General features: G+C 40.0%; 1 protein-coding gene across 5 annotated transcripts in view; it reads right to left on the bottom strand.

Moving 5' to 3' along the window:
• LOC132592688 (uncharacterized) overlaps window positions 1–20,023 on the bottom strand; it is a 46,231-nt gene that overhangs the window by 3,566 nt on the left and 22,642 nt on the right. For 4 of the 5 annotated variants that reach the window (XR_015946927.1, XR_015946925.1, XR_015946924.1 and 1 more), the window contains 2 exons: window positions 4,366–4,488; window positions 1,125–1,278 (listed from right to left, as the gene is read on the bottom strand). Coding sequence is in view for 1 of the 5 variants with exons in the window: in XM_088657401.1 (XP_088513527.1) it covers window positions 4,410–4,488 (79 nt within the window). In the remaining 4 variants the exon portion in view is untranslated. Of the gene's footprint in view, window positions 1–1,124; window positions 1,279–2,339; window positions 4,489–20,023 lie in introns of those variants that run through there. The other variant, XM_088657401.1, reaches the window with a different exon arrangement.

The raw sequence follows: 20,023 nt of genomic DNA, 5'->3' as shown, positions 1-20,023 counted from the left end.
CAAGTTTTATGTTCACTTGTTTAAAACACAAACACACACACACACAGAGAGAGAGAGACAGACAGACAGACAGACAGACAGACAGACAGACAGACAGACAGACATGGAAGGGACTTAAACAAGAGGCATTATTGGAGAGGAAGAGGCTGCAACCCTAAAACCATTCCTAACAGGCAGAGGCTTGTACTGTAAAAGCACTTCATAAATTTGTTCTAGAAATATTTCATTGTAATGTAGTATTGTGTTAGATTGGGATGCGGGTGGCGCTGTGGTCTAAACCACTGAGCCTCTAGGGCTTGCCGATCAGAAGGTCGGAGGTTCGAATCCCTGCGACGGGGTGAGCTCCCGTTGCTTTGCCCCAACTCCTGCCCACCTAGCAGTTCGAAAGCACGTGTAAGTAGATAAATAGGTACCGCTTCGGCAGGAAGGTAAACGGCGTTTCTGTGCGCTGCTCTGGTTTGCCAGAAGCGGCTTAGCCATGCTGGCCACATGACCTGGAAGCTGTACGCTGGCTCCCTCGGCCAACAAAGTGAGATGAGCGCCGCAACCCCAGAGTCGGTCACGACTGGACCTGATGGTCAGGGGTCCCTTTACCTTTATCTTTATTGTGTTAGATATTTATACAACACCCTTCAATCCAATGGCTCTTCGCAACAAAACAAGAAAATCAACAAGCAAAATCACAGTGGACACCAGCAATTGAAAGCAGCAGATAAAAAAATCAAAAAGCTATGAGAACAAACAAGTATTTTCACTGAATGCATATTAAAGTCAGCACTAATCAAACCTTCCGGGGAGAAAAGTCCGTAAGTGGACACCACTGCACACTTTTCCTGACTACGCCCCACCTCACCTCAAACGATGGAGGAGTCCGGAATGTTAATAATTCCTGTAAACAGGTTTGTTGATACAGATATTAAGAACATAAGAGGAGCCTGCTGGATCAGGCCAATGGCTCATCTAGTCCAGCATCCTGTTCTCACAGTGGCTAACCAGATGCCTTTGGGAAACCAATGAGCAGAACATGAGCACAGAAGCTCTCATCCCTCCCCTGGTTTCCAGCAACTGGTACCCGGAAGCAGAGCATAATCACCATGGCTGGTATCCATCAATAGCCTTCTCACCCGTGAATTTGTCCAGTCCCCTTTTAAAGCCATCCAAACTGGTGGCCACCACTGCCTCCTGTGTGAGTTCCGTAGTTTGAAATAATAATAATAATAATAATAAATAGTTTACTGCCCTTCATCCGAAGAGCACAGGGTGGTTCACAATATAAACCTGCAAAAGGAAAACACAAAATAAATAGTAAAGAAAAACCAAAACAAACCCATACAGTAACTCCCTCCCACATTTAAAAGGCCATAGAATGTTAAGCAGCCCAACGTCTGGTTGAGGAGAAACGTTTTGGCCTGGCTCCTAAAGATACATAATGAATGTACAATCTCCTGCTATATGGGAGAACATTGGATGAAATGGTAAAGTCAGCACAGATAAAATGGGCACAGGACGTAGGTCACAATATACAACTTGAAGACTGGGAAAAGATGTGGAAAGTGAATTTAAAATTTACAGATTGTATTTTACTGAAAGAGAATTATATGAAAATGATGTATAGATGGTATATTGCACCAGAGAAAGTGGCTAAAATGCATAAAAATAGATCAGAAATTTGTTGGAAATGTAAAGGAAAAGATGGTACACTTTATCATATGTGGTGGGAATGCAAAAAGGTTAGAAATTATTGGGAAATGATAGATAATGAATTGAAAAAGATGTTTTTAAAACTTTTGTTAAAAAACCAGAAGCATTTCTCCTAGGAATTTTAGATCAAGATATAAAAAAGGGAAATTGGAAATTATTTATGTATGCAACAACAGCGGCAAGAATTACATTAGCACAAGCTTGGAAGGGAAACTTATGGAACATGCAGAACTGGCAAAACTAACAGATAAACTACATGAAAAAGACAACAAAGACTTTAAAAGAGAATGGGAACCACTTACAATATATATGAAGAGACAATATAAAGAACTGGATTCATTGGCAGGGTTTGAGTAAACAATCACAATTGTATATAATAAAAAATAAGATTATATGTATTGGGGAAATGTTGGGGAAACAATATGCAGGGTGAACAATATAGAAATAAAACAAAATGGGAGTTTGAGGGAAGTGCAGGGGAGGGGGGGAGGAAAATATGGAAAACTGTTAGAGAAACATTGTTAGAGGATGTATATATGGAAAAACCAATAAAAATACTTTAAAATAAAATAAAGATACATATCGAAGGCACCAGCCATGAGGAAGGACTTCCTTTTTTAAAAAAAATAATGCTTTATTTAGAATTCAACAATAATGTTAAAAAACCACAATAATTAGGTACTACATTGATTCATTACAATTGACCATCTTTAACACTTATTAAACAATAATTCAAAAATTGCTAAACATCATTTTAACTTACTCAAATATTCATATTTAATTTTTGCCTTTTTATCTCTTTCTTGCAGTTCAAAAAGAAAAGGACCAAAGAAGGAGGTACAAAAAAGGGGAAAGAAGAAAAAAGAAAAGAAGGGGGGAAGCAAAACAAAATAAACACATTTAACTTCCAATTAGACTTGTTGTGTTCTTGTTTCTACTAATTTTTAACACACAGTTGTATTTACTTTCTTTGTTTTACTCAGATACCCCAAAAAAAGCATTGTATTTCTTTTCAAGGATCATTCTATTTCTGCCAGGAGGTATTTATTTTTATAATACTTTTCCAAATATTCTTTAAAAAATTTCCATTCTTTTTGAACTTTCTGTTTTGGATATAGTCTCCCTGTCATCATGGCCATTTGCAGGTATTCTATCATTTGGACCTGCCACTCATTTATTGTAGGTGTCTTGTCACTTTTCCAGTTTCTTGCAATTAAGATCCTGGCTGCTACTGTTGTATACATAAAAAGTGGTCTAATTTCTTTTTTAATTTCTGATATCATTATACCTAGGAGGAAGGTTTCAGCTTTTTTCTTAAATGATAATTTAAATTATATATTTTTAGTTCATTATAGATGTTATTTCAAAATTCCTTAATGACTATGCATTCCCACCACATGTGCATATATGACCCTATACCATCTTTATACCTACTGCAGGTTAGTGATCTATTTTTGTACATCTTTGCAAGTTTTGCTGGAGTGTGGTGCCATCTGTATTGCATTTTCATAATATTTTCTCTCAGATTATAGCACGCCGTAAATTTAATACCCTCCCTCTACAATATCTCCCATTGATCCATATAAATGTTGTCCCTAGGTCTTGCGCCCATTTCACCATTGATCCTTTCACCAATTCTTCTTTCACCTCCCATTCTAGGAGAAGGTTATAAATTCTTGAAATGTATTTTCCTTTATATTGAATTAGTTCTTTTTCAAATCTAGATATTTCCTTTGCAAGACCTTCCTTTTTATCCATATTCAATCTTTCATTTATTTGAAAATATTGTAGCCAGTCTGTCAGATGTCTTCTGATTTCTTCAGATTCTTTTAATTTGATGTCATCATTAGTTTTTTCTATTAGTACTCTTTATATGGCCCAGTCTCCTTGCATATTTTTCTTTTTAACCACCAGGGCTTCTGTCGGTGATGTCCATAAAGGGATTTTTGGTTCTAATATTCCTTTATATTTTATCCAGATCTTGTATAATGATTTCCTTATTATATGATTTAAGAATCCCTTATGGACCCTCACCTTTTCATATACAGTGGTACCTCTACTTACGAATTTAATGCGTTCCGAATGCACATTCGTAAGTAGGAAAAAAATGTAAGTCAAATCCCATAGGAATGCATTGGGAGAAAAAAATTGTAAGTCGAAGCAACCCCATCTAAAAATTCGTAAGTAGAAAAAATCCTATCTAAACCGCATCCAAGATGGCAGACGGAGCTCTATTCGTAAGTAGAGTTATTCGTAAGTAGAGGAACCACTGTATTAAATAGGCATTCCACCCGTATCAGCCGGGGCACCCGGGGTCTGTGGCGATGTCAGCCCCCACCACCCCGACCCATCTTGAAACACGGAGCAAGGAAGGACTTCCTTTTATCTGCCTTAAATCTTCCAACATTCAGCTTCATTGGATGTCCACAAGTTCCAGTGTTATGAGAGAAAATACTTTTCTCTAATAATCCCTGGACACACGCTGGATACAGACATTGCATGCCGCTTTGTGGGTGGCAATCATTCATTACTGTACTTCATGACTGACATCTAAGGCTACAGTCACTGCCCTTTGTCTCATAGAGAAGCAGCATGCCCACTTCCACTCCTCCACAAAGCAGCGCCAGACACCATAATGATGACCAGCTTCCACAATTCTTTCACCTTAATTGATGGAGGAGATTGCACAAAAACCAGAGTCCAAGCAATCAGGTGTCCACCTGAAGGCCTCCAATGTATGCCTCGTTCTTGCAGTGTTCTTCCACCATACAAAGCTCAGTCATTATACTGAAAGAAAAGCATTGCATTTGAAGTTATGTGAGTCAAAATGAAAATTCTATTTGTGGTTTTATTTCTGTCACAGTCTGTGAAAGGACTCAGTTGAGTAGGATGTGTAAAGGTTGACATTACTGAGTGAAGAACATCTGCATATGAACCAATCCCATTTACCATATCCTTGTTCATGTTTAGACTTCAGATCTCACATTTTGCAGGTTCCACTGATCAACTCATTTTTTCAAGTAGACTTAGTGTCCCACAAAGCAGCTGAAATATAGTTTCAATCAACTTTGTCAATTAAACATTGACTAAAAGCATTTTTTCCGCTTTGACACAAATATTAGTATTTCCTTCGAGGTTGCAGTGCTACAAATAGAACTGCTAAAATCACTTAAGAGATTTATTTTTTCTTTCTTTCAATAAAAGTTCAGATAATTACACTGTGCCTTCCTCTGTATGCATCTTGGACTCTACTAAATAAACAAATATAATGTTTAATGGTAATTGGCAATATAAAAACTACATTCCTTCTTCCCTTTGCTCAGGCTTGATGCCATTGCATTTTTTTTAAAAAAAAATCTTCATTTCCATGATTTACAGTTGAGCAGAGCTTATAAATCAGAACAGTTCTGGGGGTTATGAATAAGAATGTATGTTTTTCCAAAATGTCCAGATGAAATACTTTGAAATACACTAAAAGGACTTCACAGTTCTCCTGGCAGCCATAATTGAAGTTAATAACACTTGTTTTGATGGAGGAAAGTCTTTGACATCTAGGACTATTTTTTAATAAAATGATCAAACAATTATCATCTAGTCTTTAAAAAATCAAAGCAGTGACTTGTGGCATTATGTCATATTGAATCTTGCAGCCATTCATCTAACAAATTTAGCAATGTTGGGTGGGTGGGTGGGTGGGTGGGTGGGTGTGGGTGTGAGTGAGAGAGAGAGAGATCCTGTAATCTTAACCTTTAACATTTTTGAAACTGGTATGCAAAAATCATGAAATGATTTTGTAATTTTGCTGTGTCTGGGACACCAAGTCACTCTAGACATTCATCTATCCATTCTCAGATGTGCACATACAATGGGCAATACCACATCCTGTCCCCTTCTTTCCAAGAAGCGAAGAGCTAAGTCATATTCCTTGCATGCTGTTGTATCTAGGGTAGCTATTATTGCATGAACCAGAGTTTGTTGTTGTTTAGTCGTTTAGTCGTGTCCGACTCTTCGTGACCCCATGGACCATAGCACGCCAGGCACTCCTGTCTTGCACTGCCTCCCGCAGTTTGGTCAAACTCATGTTCGTAGCTTCGAGAACACTGTCCAACCATCTTGTCCCCTGACGTCCCCCTCTCCTAGTGCCCTCAATCTTTCCCAACATCAGGGTCTTTTCCAAGGATTCTTCTCTTCTCATGAGGTGGCCAAAGTATTGGAGCCTCAGCTTCACGATCTGTCCTTCCAGGGAGCACTCAGGGCTGATTTCCTTAAGAATGGATAGGTTTGATCTTCTTGCAGTCCATGGGACTCTCAAGAGTCTCCTCCAGCACCATAATTCAAAAGCATCAATTCTTCGGCGATCAGCCTTCTTTATGGTCCAGCTCTCACTTCCATACATCACTACTGGGAAAACCATAGCTTTAACTATACGGACCTTTGTCGGCAAGGTGATGTCTCTGCTTTTTAAGATGCTGTCTAGGTTTGTCATTGCTTTTCTCCCAAGAAGCAGGCGTCTTTTAATTTCATGACTGCTGTCACCATCTGCAGTGATCAAGGAGCCCAAGAAGGTAAAATCTCTCACTGCCTCCAGAGTTTAACCAGAGTTTAACGAATGTATAATAATCAAGCATAACATTAAGAAATAAAAGTGAATGTTAGTTGTAGTAACCTTGTGACTTAACCACTTAAAGATTACAGTTTACCAAGCAAACAGGAAAAAAGCACTTTCATTTTGTATGTAATCAATATATTCCAAATGAGTGTTATGAAACAGAAGTACAGAAATGCAGCCTCAAAGAAATTTGCATTTTGTTTTGCACAAGATTTTTGCTCCAAGATTTTTACCCAAAAAAACATTCTAGGGAGTGCTAGCATCTAGGACTATATACTATAAGGCGGTGCTGTTGGTCATATTTTCAATCCCTAAATAAATAAAAATTTGTGTTTGTGTTTATTTTTCTAAATTTCAAAGTCAATTCCAAAGGTGATTATTCGGCTTGTGGCTGGATAGAGAGCAATGGTATTAAAAGCCATTGCTTATTGATTTCCATGCTGATTTTACTTAATAGCAACTAAACAACTTATTGCCCATTATATAAATACCAATTAAAAGTTGACAGCAAGTAAGTAACTAAGAGGGATTCTGTTTATTTATTCAAATCATCAGAGAGAGTATTCATGCCAAACACAACTTCCTGCAAACGCAGAGGAGGATGGAAAAACGATGTTACATTGGCAGATGGCTTAGCTTTGAAGATGAATACACCAAAAAGCAAAGACAAAATCAATAATCAATCTTGACCTTTCCTCGGGGGAACCATTATACCATTTTCTTTGTGGTTAAATTCTAGTGGTCCATCTTATTCAACACACAAATGGCTCTTGGAAAGGGAACATTATAGATCAGTGTTCTAGTGTTAAATATCTGGGGATCCACTTTCATTAACTCATTTCTTTCAAATGTGTCTACCCTTGGAGTGTCATTCTCAAGACACCCTGAAAGAGACTCTATGTTTTATAGATCCACTAGATGGCCCGGCCACGCGTTGCTGTGGGTTTTTGTGTTAAATCAGGCATCCCCAAACTTCAGCCCTCCAGATGTTTTGGACTACAATTCCCATCATCCCTGACCACTGGTCCAGTTAGCTAGGGATCATGGGAGTTGTAGGCCAAAACATCTGGAGGGCCACAGTTTGGGGGTGCCTGTGTTAAATGGACCTTTTTCTGTTAAATGGACCTTCAGAGTCTCCCTTTAGAGTCCCCTCACCTGCCCTGTCCCAACCCTGACTCCCCTACTGTAAGTTTCAAAAATAAGACTCCCCCACCCACGTGTGTTCCTGAAAATGTCCCCACCCCCACTGCTTTGGCTAACTCAGGGTCCTACCTCCCCCCCCCCATGGCTATGTGCTTCCCCCCTCCCTTTGTTGTGCCCCATCCCTGTGATTCCCCCACCCTGTGAAAGGCCCATATACTGTTTGTTTTTGCCTGTGGCCTACTGTCCCAACCCACCCACCCCCACCCCACTGCTTTGGCTGACTCAGGGTTCTTCTCCCCCCCCTTTGTTGTTCCTCATTCCTGTGCCACCCCCCCCCATTGTGAAAGCCCCATATTCTGTTTGTTTTTGCCTGTGGCCTACTGGGCAATGGTGAGGCCTACTCATTTTTCCCTGCTGGGCAATGCTGCGGCCTACTCAGTTTTCCCTGTCCCAACCCACCCCCCACTGCTTTGGCTGACTCAGGGTCCCCCCTCTCCCCATGGCTATGTGCTTCCCCCCTACCTTTGTTGTGCCTTATCCCTGTGCCCCCCCCATTGTGAAAGGCCCTATTCTGTTTGTTTTTCCCTGCTTGGCAATGCTGCAGTCTATTGAAAAAGCTGGGCCTTGTTGCTGCAAAAGGACTGTTTTCAGTTGGTTGCTGTGGAATTTTGTGATGTCATCTGGCGGCGCAGCTTTGGAGGCAGCAGCATGCGATCTGCCTTTCTATTGGATGCTGCTGGAGTTTTCAGAGCTTCTGGTGGTGATGTCTAATTTAGGTGCCACTTTTTGTGTTTAATCATTATGTTAGGTGTGAAAGGTGTGGTTTTTTGGAATTTTTTTATGCCAGATCCCTCCCTGATGGGCATAGAACGTTGTGGCCAAATTTGTTACATTACGGTTCAGCAGTTACGGAGAAAGGCTGTGACCTCCGCGCGCACAATGCCTACATTTTTATATATAGAGATGGGGTGGCAGCAGTGTTTAAAATCTAGGTGGCCAAAGCCATATATCCTAAGCGTTTTATGGTAGAAGTTGAAGTGTGCAATGGAAATTCTCAAGAATCTGATCCTGAGATAGTTGCAACACTGCAACCCTCTTTAGGGCAGTGAATGGTCTGTGCTGTGTTAAGACTAGAATTTGTAAGGCCAAGTTAAGAAAAATGTCGCCTCCCTATGCTGCAGTATCAGAAGTTGGAACAGGTGGCAGAAGTTGCAAGCGCAGTGAATGGTCTGTGCTGTGTTAAGACTAGAATTTGTAAGGCCAAGTTAAGAAAAATGTCGCCTCCCTATGCTGCAGTATCAGAAGTTGGAACAGGTGGCAGAAGTTGCAAGCGCTACTGTAGCATTGTGCATTCAAAGGGGCTCAGTACCAGGTGGAAGCAGCAGCCTTGGCATAACTGATTAGGTTTGATGATGTTGTGGCTGCAGCCGTTGCATTACGGCTGGGTTGGTGTTTCTGGTGTGTGTTTTCTGGAATGGTGTTTTTATTGGGTTGCTTGCTGCCCTGAACAATAAGAAGCAGGGTGGGGTACAAATATGTTAAATACAGGAGACTCACAACTTAAACTGGGCTTACATTCCAGGGATAGCACCTAAAGCCATAATTGGGTATAGTCCAAACACATTGGGTTCTATGGTGGGTGCTATTGCCAAAAAAAAAAATAATTGCCAAGCATGTAAAGCTGAACATGCATAAGTTAAATGTGCATATGTTATGAGTTACCTGTAAACAAACACTGCATTTAGGATGTGTTTTATGAGTTATATGTAGGTAAGTTGTATTACATATATTAATGTTGCACAGTATGAAGTGACTGGGTGCATGAAAACTGACTCCTTTCTGGAAATAAATCATTGTCAAGGCCCATAAGTTTAATTAAAACTTTACTTGCAGAACTTTCTTCAAAACAAAACAAAAACATCAAATGCTAAATCCAGACAGCTGCATAAGACATATGCCAGTCCAAGGCATAGGCTCAGCATCTTACAAAAAATGAAATAATCCAAATCGACCTATAAGCAAAGGTCTGCCTCTCCTCACAGCCTTGCATTCCAGCCTGCATCCTGCCTTAGGCTGTTTACCTGGAGAGCTTCATTTACACAATCCTTACTTCACAAATACTAAAGTCAACTCGCTTCAAAATGGTGATTTGCAATTCAATACATCACATGTGGTAAAGGTAAAGGGACCCCTGACCATTAGGTCCAGTCGTGACCGACTCTGGGGTTGCACGCTCATCTCGCATTATTGGCCAAGGGAGCCGGCGTACAGCTTCCAGATCATGTGGCCAGCATGACAAAGCCGCTTCTGGCAAACCAGAGCAGCACATGGAAACACCGTTTACCTTCCCGCTGTAAAGGTAAAGGTAAAGGTAAAGGGACCCCTGACCATTAGGTCCAGTCGTGACCGACTCTGGGGTTGCGCGCTCATCTCGCATTATTGGCCGAGGGAGCCGGCGTATAGCTTCCAGGTCATGTGGCCAGCATGACAAAGCCGCTTCTGGCAAAGCAGAGCATCACACGGAAACACCGTTTACCTTCCCGCTGTAGCGGTTCCTATTTATCTACTTGCATTTTGACATGCTTTCGAACTGCTAGGTTGGCAGGAGCTGGGACCAAGCAACAGGAGCTCACCCCGTCACAGGGCTCCCGTATTTTACTTCACAAATACTAAAGTATTTTACTTCACAAATACTAAAGTCAACTGGCTTCAAAATGGTGATTTGCAATTCAATACATCACATGTGATCTAATGTTAAATACTCACACGTGACTTCAGAAAACAACAATAGTTAATTATCAACTCAGTTATATCTCAGAGAGCCCTTTTTGCTCTTAATTTAGCTTCAATGGAATCTTCAAGTTAAACCCTTTCACCATTCCCATTTCAGTGTCAATTAAACCAATTACACTTATCAAGCAGTGGTTTCTTTCTATCTTTCTTTTGCAGCAGTTCTCTCACTGATTTGGCCTGTTTGGCAGCAGGCAACATTAAAAAATAAAAAATCCAGTTCGTTATCTGAGTAGTTTTGCTATTGGGGCAAAACATTGGAAAGTGTGAGGTTTTATTCTTATTTTGTTTATTTTTACTGAGCAATTAAGGAAAAAGTTGAGTGTCTACAGGTATTTTTAAAATGTAAAAGTAAATAATCATAAGGAGGAGGAGAATTTTTAGAATGGAATCAAATCACTTTCCTATCCCTATACCCCCATCCCCAGTGGCCTATGATAACTCATCTTAAAAATCAAGAAGCACACCAACCTGGGAGTAAACTCAATTGAGCACAAGTGGGATTTATGCATCTAGCATGTAGTAATCAGGCCAGATTAAGATTGGTTGAAGCCTTGTGGGTCAGCCCAATGGTGGGGGGAGGGGCCCTGTACAGTACAAGGATGAATCATTCCGGTGAAAGAAACCACATTTTGAAACCTGTGAATGATATAAGCACTAAGTCCTCTTTAGCGACCATTTCATATCTTCTTAGAGTTGTTGGCTAGCACAAAGCAGGAAGTGAGCAAAAACCATGATGAGTTAAGTGAGTTTAAAATGTGAAACTTCACATTCTCATACTATTTTTTGTACAAAATAAAAAAAATCCTTCCGTAGCACCTTAAAGACCAACTAAGTTTTTATTTTGGTATGAGCTTTCGTGTGCATGCACACTTCATCAGATACACTGAAACAGAAGTGTACTATTTTTTTGTAGTCCACAAACCCTAATGCTACAGTAAACTTCTAAGCCTTTAAGGCAGCACAACAATTGTTTAATAGTACCTTATTTCCTGTGTCCTTTTGGGGAGAATGGGGGCCCTATTTTGGAAAATGCACCAGGACACACACACACACACACACACACACACACACACACACACACGGTCACCTTAACATGATCTTGCTCAAAAAAAAGCCAATGTGAAGCTTTAGCTACAACTCAGCTCCCAAGGAACTGGACACTTCTCTCAGAGGAATCTAATCTAAGACAGCTGAGCCAATTGCTGCTAAGAGGCTTTGTCGCTGCCGCTACCAGCTCTGCAAAAAGAAAATGAAAAATCTTTAGCAAATAAGATAGAAAAATGATGGCCATGAAAACAATACGACTCAACCAGTGGCTAGTGTCTCCATATTTCAGGCAGAGTTGGGGTTTTTTTTTGTTAAAATGCTACTTAATTTCCCCAATACATAAGTCACTTTTACTTGCTGTTTCAAAGACTAAATTCAAAACAGATCGAAAAACAGGGACTGTAATACAAATTACTTTTGCAGAATTCAATAATGATTTTCACTGGAGACAAAAGGCATCTAAAACAAACGGAGTCCCTACTTAATCTGTATCAACTATGGACCTGCCGAGTCTCTGCTTCTTGAGAGTTCTTTTCTTTTCTTTTTGTTTCCCAGGTGCCTAATAGATTTGTATAACAAGTCCACAGACCTTTTCAGGACAAAATCCCCATATCTTTCAATGGAAAATATTACATGCGCATGCAAGGGCAGCGTATTTAATGGGAAACAAGCAAACTTTTGTTTTGTTTTTTAAGGAAAAAGTAATAAAACTTTTGTCATTTCTAATAGGTTGTTAAATATATCCTTCACAAATATATCATAAGCCCGTGTGTGACTGCATAAATATCATCCTGTAAACTATCCGTTGGGCATCCCTTGATCTTAAGCAGAAGGCATGGTGACATTTTTACTGTAGGCCAGGAGCAGCCAACACATCCCCTCCAACTTTCCCCATGAAGTGGTGCCCATGAGATGCTACTGAACTCTAATCATCCCTGATCATTGACCAAGCTGAGCAGTGCTGGTGGCAAGGGTCTCCCAATACCATCTGGAGTGGCTATTCCTGGTCTAGGCTGCCCTGAGCTACAGTATAACTGATTAACTACTGTATTGTTTTCTGCTGGCTTACATGTGAGTGTTTAACATTAGATCACATGTGATGTATTGAACTGCAAGTCACTTGTCTCCCCACTCCTTATTGTAAGAAGTCTAAGTACGGAAGATCCATAGGTCTTTGAAAGATTTGCTGCTTAATGGAATTGCTTGTTAATTCATTATTTGAATAAAGTGTGTTTGATTATACACAGTATTTTAGAATAGCAGAAAATTGATTATGATACATTTGACAGAGTCCAATGCTGATCCACATATACAAAATCAGCCAGGCACAGGAATAGGTTTTTTCCCTTGTGCCATTAAATTGTTAAATTTGTAGATGTGTAGCTGAAGGGGAGGTCAATTATGGGTGGGTTTCTTTGCTTATTTGTATTGTGAGTGGAACAGTGTGTGTATGTTTACATTGCAAGGTAGCTGAAACAAATTGCAAGTATGTTGGGAAATGTACTTGGTCAATAATAAATTAGTAGTAGTAGTAAGTTATTTGATTTCTCACTATTCGGTTGCTCTGCACGTAACAACTGGCAGCCAAATATGTGAATCCACACAAGGGGAAATCACCATGTTTGAGATGACATAGGCTGATGATACGCAAAGTATTAACTTAAACCCTCGGCTGGCCCAATAGATTTTGCAGCCTGAAGCACATGACAAGGTGCTGACCTCCAACAGGGGAAAATGTTTGGAGAATAGAGGAGACAACTAATAGATGGCCACCATTGCCCCCAACATCTGCTGCCCCACTTTGCCTAATGAAGGGTCTTTATTGGCTCATTCACATGCAGGGAGTTTAACAGTTCAGCCATTGGCTGCCTAGTTGGTCTGTATTTTATTGCTATGTTTTATTGTCACTGTTGTATATTGGATTTAATCTGTTTTATTTTGGTCTCTCCCATGGATTCAATCAGTTGACAGCTTCGTTTACTTGTGGATAAAAAAGCAGGCATAAACATTAACCAAACATTGAAAAATAACTGCCTAATGGTCCCAGGTATTCTATTCAAAGGCCTATCAAACACTTCTTCCATTTTGGTCATGTTTTACTTCTCTGGTTTTCTTGGCTATTTGAAATCCTTCTTAACCAAAATGTTTAAAGGAGCTGAGGAGAAATGCTTTCCAATTTCTCTGAGGATCTCTTTGTCTTTTGTTTGGAAAAAAGGACTCTGGTACAATGCAGATAGCAGGAGTATGATGTCATTGGGGAACCATATGCTTATTTTTAAAGATTCTGCTGGGATTCCTTGGCATATGTAGAACCGCTCAGACTGAAGCTCACGTCCTTCTCAGCTGAGTCCTTGTGAGCTATAAAACAGGTTTCACTTGTCTCTCGTGTTATTAGTAAGTCTATGTATCAGTGAGATCAGAAAACTCTTATGCATTCTCTTTTTAAACATGTCCCAATAAGAAGTCTGTTATATTTCTGCTAGTGGGAGCATATTAGGTTACCTTTCAAGTTATTGCCAGTTGGGAGTGCCTTCACTGAAAGGGGAACTGAGGTTTTGCTTCAGGCTAGAACTTAGCCATAATCATGTTGTTTTAAGAATCTCATTTAGACTTTCTGTAAATCCAAAGTGTTGAGTTAGTCACGCTCTGTTTATTTGTAGAATATTTTCTGACACCTTGTTACACAATTAATCTACAACCTCCTTGATGACCTTGCTCCTAAGAATGGAGGCCAGCCGTACGAGGCCCATGCCACCTGTAGAATAATGCACTTCTTTCACATAGGCCCTCCTCCCTCTTCACTGTATTGTGTTCGCTGGTTTTTGTCCTAGACTCAGTGGATAAAAGGAACAATGGCAATCGAAAAGGCCCAAGACACTCTGATGTCTTTGGAAATATTTGAACGGGCCCAATACCTCCTCCCTTCACCTTTGTTACACTAAAGATGCTTGGTTTCTTTGTCTCTCCTCCCTATCAGTTCCCTTCCAGACCCTTTCACACTTTCATAGGAACCCTATGACCCTCATCTAACTTGTCAACATCCTGTCAGGAGTGGCCATACCAGAAACTAGAGAGGGTGGATTCCAACCACATCACTCTATAGTCTGGAACGCAAGGAAGGTTCTGCTCCATTAACCTGGCAAGAACAGAAACCCATGACCTTTCATTTATACCATACTAGAGTGTATTTTTGGGACACAGGTGGCGCTGTGGATTAAACCACTGAGCCTAGGGCTTGCCGATCAGGTCGGCGGTTCAAATCCCCACGACGGGGTGAGCTCACGTTGCTCGATCTCAGTTCTTGTCAACCTAGCAGTTCAAAAGCACATCAAAGTGCACAACAAAGTGCAAGTTCGAAAGCACATCAAAGTGCAAGTAGATAAATAGGTACCACTACAGAGGGAAAGTAAACGGCGTTTCTGTGTGCTGTTCTGGTTCGCCAAAAGCGGCTTTGTCATGCTGGCCACATGATCTGGAAGCTGTACGCCGGCTCCCTCGGCCAATAATGCGAGATGAGCACGCAACCCCAGAGTCTGTCACGACTGGACCTAATGGTCAGGGGTCCCTTTACCCCTTTACCTAAGTGTAAAAATTAATACAGTAACCTGATCCTATGTGTGTTTCTTTGGAAGGAAGTTCCACTGGTTTCAATTGTGATTGTTCCCAAGAAAGTGTGTGTAAGTATATACCCTTACCTGAGCAAGTCCCATTGAACTAAGTGAAGCTTACCTCTAAACCAGGGGCCGGATGTGGCCCAATCGCCTTCTCAATCCAGCCCATGGACGATCCAGGAATCAGCATGTTTTGACATGAGTAGAATGTGTCCTTTTATTTAAAATGCATCTCTGGGTTGTTGTGGGACATAGGAATTTGTTCAACCCCCCCCCCCATATAGTCTGGCCCACCACATGGTCTGAGGGACGGTGGACCGGCCCATGGCTGAAAAAGGTTGCTGACACCTGCTCTAAACAGACACACATAGATTGCACTGTAAGTTTCCCAAATTACCTGCTAAAGACACCCCCCCATGTCCTCTGGCATGTGATTTTTTATATCTCAGTCTTGAAATAAATTACCTTTAAAGTGTATTTTTATCCCAAGTCCAGGTTAAACCCACAGCTTGGTTAGGCTTTTGATGCTGCCCATTGGCATGAACTTTGGCAGTGCTACTACATCTGTATCATTGTAATATGCTGGACACCACCATGCTGAGGCCACTGCCCACCAGTGGTTACGAGTCATCTCAGTCCTGCTACAGAACCCTTGAACTTCCTGTTTATCACCACTTCTGTACATTGCTCCAGCAACAAACTCATTGACTATATACCACTTGCCATCACTTGGCAAGTCAACCCGAAGTAATTCAGCACCTAATTAGTTTGGGGCTAGTTGTTGTCAGTTCAGTTTATTAGTTGATGATGTCTAGAACTCGACTATTTGGGTAGGAATCAATGTTTCAATATTTATATATTTTAATTCAATTTACCAGTGTTGGATGCTTTATGGCGCATCTCTGATTTCTTTATGACGCATCTCTGATTTCTCTGATTCTAAGCAGCTGCCAAAAACAATGTGCATATCTTTTTTTTCCAAATAATTTTTATTCTTTTTCCAAATACAGAATCACAAAAAGCAAAACAAAAATTCAAAACAAGATATGAAACAAAGAAAAACAAAAAACAAAAACATAAATAAAACATAAAAAAGAAAAACTTCTCCAGTCTTATATTGTCTACTTAATATTGTTGAATTCCTCAATTCCCCCTCACTGGGTCCATTTTATAATTCCAGTTGAGCAGTTTTCATCTTATATCATAAATTCATCTAACACATTTTATCATTAACGCTCAAATATTCTGTTCTAAAAATATCATCTATTCTCCACCAATATTTAATCAATTTATCCAAATTAAAAATTATTTTCCCTTCCTTTATCTTCTGTTTCTCTCCTTAGCCTAGAAATTGTTACCAAGAACTTTCCATAAATTTAAATATAAATTCTTATATCATACAAACATTTATGATGTCCAGACATGCGTAGAAGCAACTTCTGATGCCGCGCCACTGCTCCCACATTTTTCAGCAGGAGACTTGGCAGCTATGCCTAGCAGACCATTCTGTACATTAATTATTTGCTAAACAAACACATTACTCTTATAGCCCATTCTCAATTTGTTTTTTGCTTTATTATTATGTATGCCTTGAAAGTCAAGTTCTGTTTTCAACGTAGTGCTGCTGTGAGGGGTAATCACAATCTATAAGAAGTCATTATGTAATTCAATTATGTCCCTATTAAGCTTTTGGAAAAGCCCCTCTCATTATCCATGCCTTTCAGGTTGGAGATCTTTCTGATTCTTTGTGGCTTGTAAAGTTCCTTAACAACTGTCCAACACAAAGTTACAAAACTTAAGTGCTCTCCTTAATTTAGAAGGATCCTGCTGCAAAGTAACATTTTAGGTGTTTTTCTTTAAAAAAAGAGCACTTTCAACAAGCTGGCAGCACTTTTGTATTCAAGAAAGTAATTGTTTTATGGCACACTGATTCAATGTGTGAGAGAATATATATTTTAAATATATTAAAATCCAAAAATTCGGTGTGTGGCCTGAACAGTGTGATTGATAGCTTACTTGGAACCCTTGAATGGACAATGCAATTTGGGCCTACATACATTCCATTTCTTTTTATGTACACCAACCCTAGTCATATAGGTCCTAGGGTGTTGGGGGGCTGGAAGCACAATCCTGCTCCCTCAACTCTTGTAGGGAGAAGATCAGAGACTATATTATGTAACCCAGGTGTGTCTCTTCCACAGCCTAAACAGAAGTAGTAAAGGGGTTGAATAAAATAAAATCATGATGACTTTGCAGTGTACTTTTAAAATAGCTTAAATTATGTTTGTGGTCTGGCATTGCAAGCATAGAACTGGTTCCTTCCAATGACAATCTTCCCTTTTTTGCTGTCTCTCCTCCCTTCCACCCCACTGACTCCCACCCACCCACCCTCTCGCCCACCGCCTAGACCAGGCACAAGTGCTTCTCTGAACAGTAGAAAAGCTTTTCTTTTCCTGTCTGGTCTCCTTGAGGCCCTCCCTTTAACCTGCTGGGTTCATACAGGAAACATAAAAGTTACTGAGGCCTCACTGACCTTGTCAAGGCCACGTGTGGGAATTTTTTTATAAAAAAAGGTTCAAGTTGCTTAAAATTATACCAATTAACCCCCCTCCCCAAAAAAGAAAGTGTATCAGAAAAGAAAAAGACATTTTTACCACCTGTCAAGTTTTCCCAAATGTTGTGTTCATCTGCCAGTCTAAAAAAAAGTCTTTTAGAAAAATATAAAGGGTATCTTTGGTGATGCCTGGACTCCAGATGTTGTTTAGCTTGTTGTGGCACTTGGTATAATTAACTCAGGTCTAATATGCACCAGTCAGAAGCCATTGACCTTTGCAGATGATGGTAAGGAGGGGAAAACTTTGATACTCTAGGATTTTTGAAGACAAAATGTCAAAGGTTTGGGTGTTCTGACAGGAAATTAGCTCTTGTGTGTCTAATTGCCAGCGTTTTTTAGCTTATCTAAGTAAATAATGAAATTGCAATACTTCAGCTGTGATGTCTAATCCTTGTCTCGTATTTCAAGTTTTCCCAGAGCGTGCATTGCGAAAAGTTTGATAGTTTCTAAAGGGGCAACTGTCAAAAGTCAAAAAGCTCAATTCACTTGCCAGCCAATGTCGGAATGGATTGCAAATAAAGGTGGGGAATAAGCAATGAACAGTGAAGGAATATTTGCTAAAACATAATACTGATGGGGATGTGTTCTGTGTGTGCTGTTGTTTTTTCATATTATTGCAGAAGCTCGGGATGGAAAGCACTTAAATGTAAATAGAAGAAATATCTGAATATCTGCTGAAATGGTAGCTCATATGTTTTTTTGATGGGGGAATAGACAAAATTATCAAAATATAGTGTGATTGAGCAGTCAGGCTGCAAGAACTCAGGATATGCAAAGTGTGACTCGTATGCTTTCTGCAGGACTTGCCACAATGTAGGAACCAAATAAATTACTATAAATAGCAGCTTCAGCTTTGAAATAATTTCTTACAATAGGTCTGTCCTAAAATAAGAAGAATAAGGTTTTCTTGGCAATTAGTTATAGATCATGGACTAAGTAGTCAAGCCAAGAGATAAAAGATAAAAGATAAAGGGACTCAAGACACTACTTTTAAAAATACACATTTCAGCAATTGTTTTACTGTTATCATGTTACCTTTGTGGATGCAGTATTTTTACTTTCTTCAAAAGCATCTGCTTTGGCAATTGTTACAGCATGCACTGGATTTGCTGGTGTACAGAAATAACACTGTGTTTTCCCTGTGTCCTTTCCTTTGAAGAGGCAGAACTATTGTTTCCCTTAAAGCACACCCGATATTCACTTAGATTCGCGAGGAGATCTTGGGCATCAAAGCTATGGAAAAGCTATGACAAACAAACAGTTTGGGAAATGAAGGAGGATAGTCTTACACTGGTTCATCTGCCGTATTCTCTACCAGCAAAGGAAGATCAAATGGGTTTAAAGAGAAATAATGGAAATAAAAATCCTTCTGTGCCAAAGCTTAAAGATTTCCAGCTTTTTTAAAGTTTCAAAGGGTGCTTTCGGAAGTGTGTTTATTGTGGAATTGGTGCTCTTTGTGCCTGCAAAGGTTTTGTAGTGTCCGTTCCCCTTCCCAACTGCCATTTAATCCAAATTTACCCTTTCTGGGCCAAATCCTATAAGTGACAAGTGATAAGGTCTAAACCACTAAGCCTCTTGGGCTTGCCGATCGGAAGGTTGGCACAACAGAGGAAGCTCCCGTTGCTCTGTCGCAGCTCCTGCCAACCTAGTAGTTCGAAAGCATGCCAGTGTAGTAGATAAATAAGTACTGCTGGGGCAGGAAGGTAAAGGGCATTTCTGTGCACTCTGGTTTCCCTTCCTTGCGCCAGAAGCAGTTTAGTCATGCTGGCCACATGACCCGGAAAGCTGTCTGTGGACAAACACCGGCTCCCTCGGCCTGAAAGCGAGATGAGCGACGCAACCCCATAGTCACCTTTGACTGCACTTAACCGTCCAGGGGTCCTTTACCTTTTTTTTTTTTGCCCTATAAGTGAAAACAAAAACCCTTTTAATCAACTGTTTGCAAATTAAGCCACTATAAAGAAACGTCTAAAAAAGAAATCATGGCTGTATCCACTAAGCAAGCAGCATGCGATGCATGCAAACTTTCATGATATTTCATTTGGCTCTTGGATGAGCGCCGCAACCCCAGAGTCATCTGCAACTGGACCTAACAGTCAGGGGTCCCTTTACCTTTACCTTTATGCTTGGGTAAATCATGAGAATGCAAAACCTACAGTGTCCAGAATGTCATTCACATTAGATTCAGATTCTGTTTTCCTGTTTCTAGTCATTGAATCATTACAACACAAAGTTTAACGATGCAAATGTTATTACAAGGTAGCAGAAATAGAAATTAACTTGGACACAACTACAGTGATCAAACATAAAATAATAATAATAATAATAATAATAATAATAATCTATTATTTATACCCCGCCCATCTGGCTGGGTTTCCCCAGCCACTCTGGGCGGCTTCCAAAAGAAAAATAAAATACAGTAATCGATTAAACATTAAAAGCCTCCCTAAACAGGGCTGCCTTCAGATGTCTTCTAAAAGTCAGGTAGTTGTTTTTCTCTTTGAC

This window comes from Zootoca vivipara, chromosome Z1, assembly GCF_965207765.1.
Source record: "Zootoca vivipara chromosome Z1, rZooViv2.hap1.1, whole genome shotgun sequence".
In the NCBI taxonomy this organism is placed as follows: Eukaryota; Metazoa; Chordata; class Lepidosauria; order Squamata; family Lacertidae; genus Zootoca; species Zootoca vivipara.
Note: the sequence above shows the minus strand (reverse complement) of the source record. Positions and strands in the feature narration are given on the sequence as shown.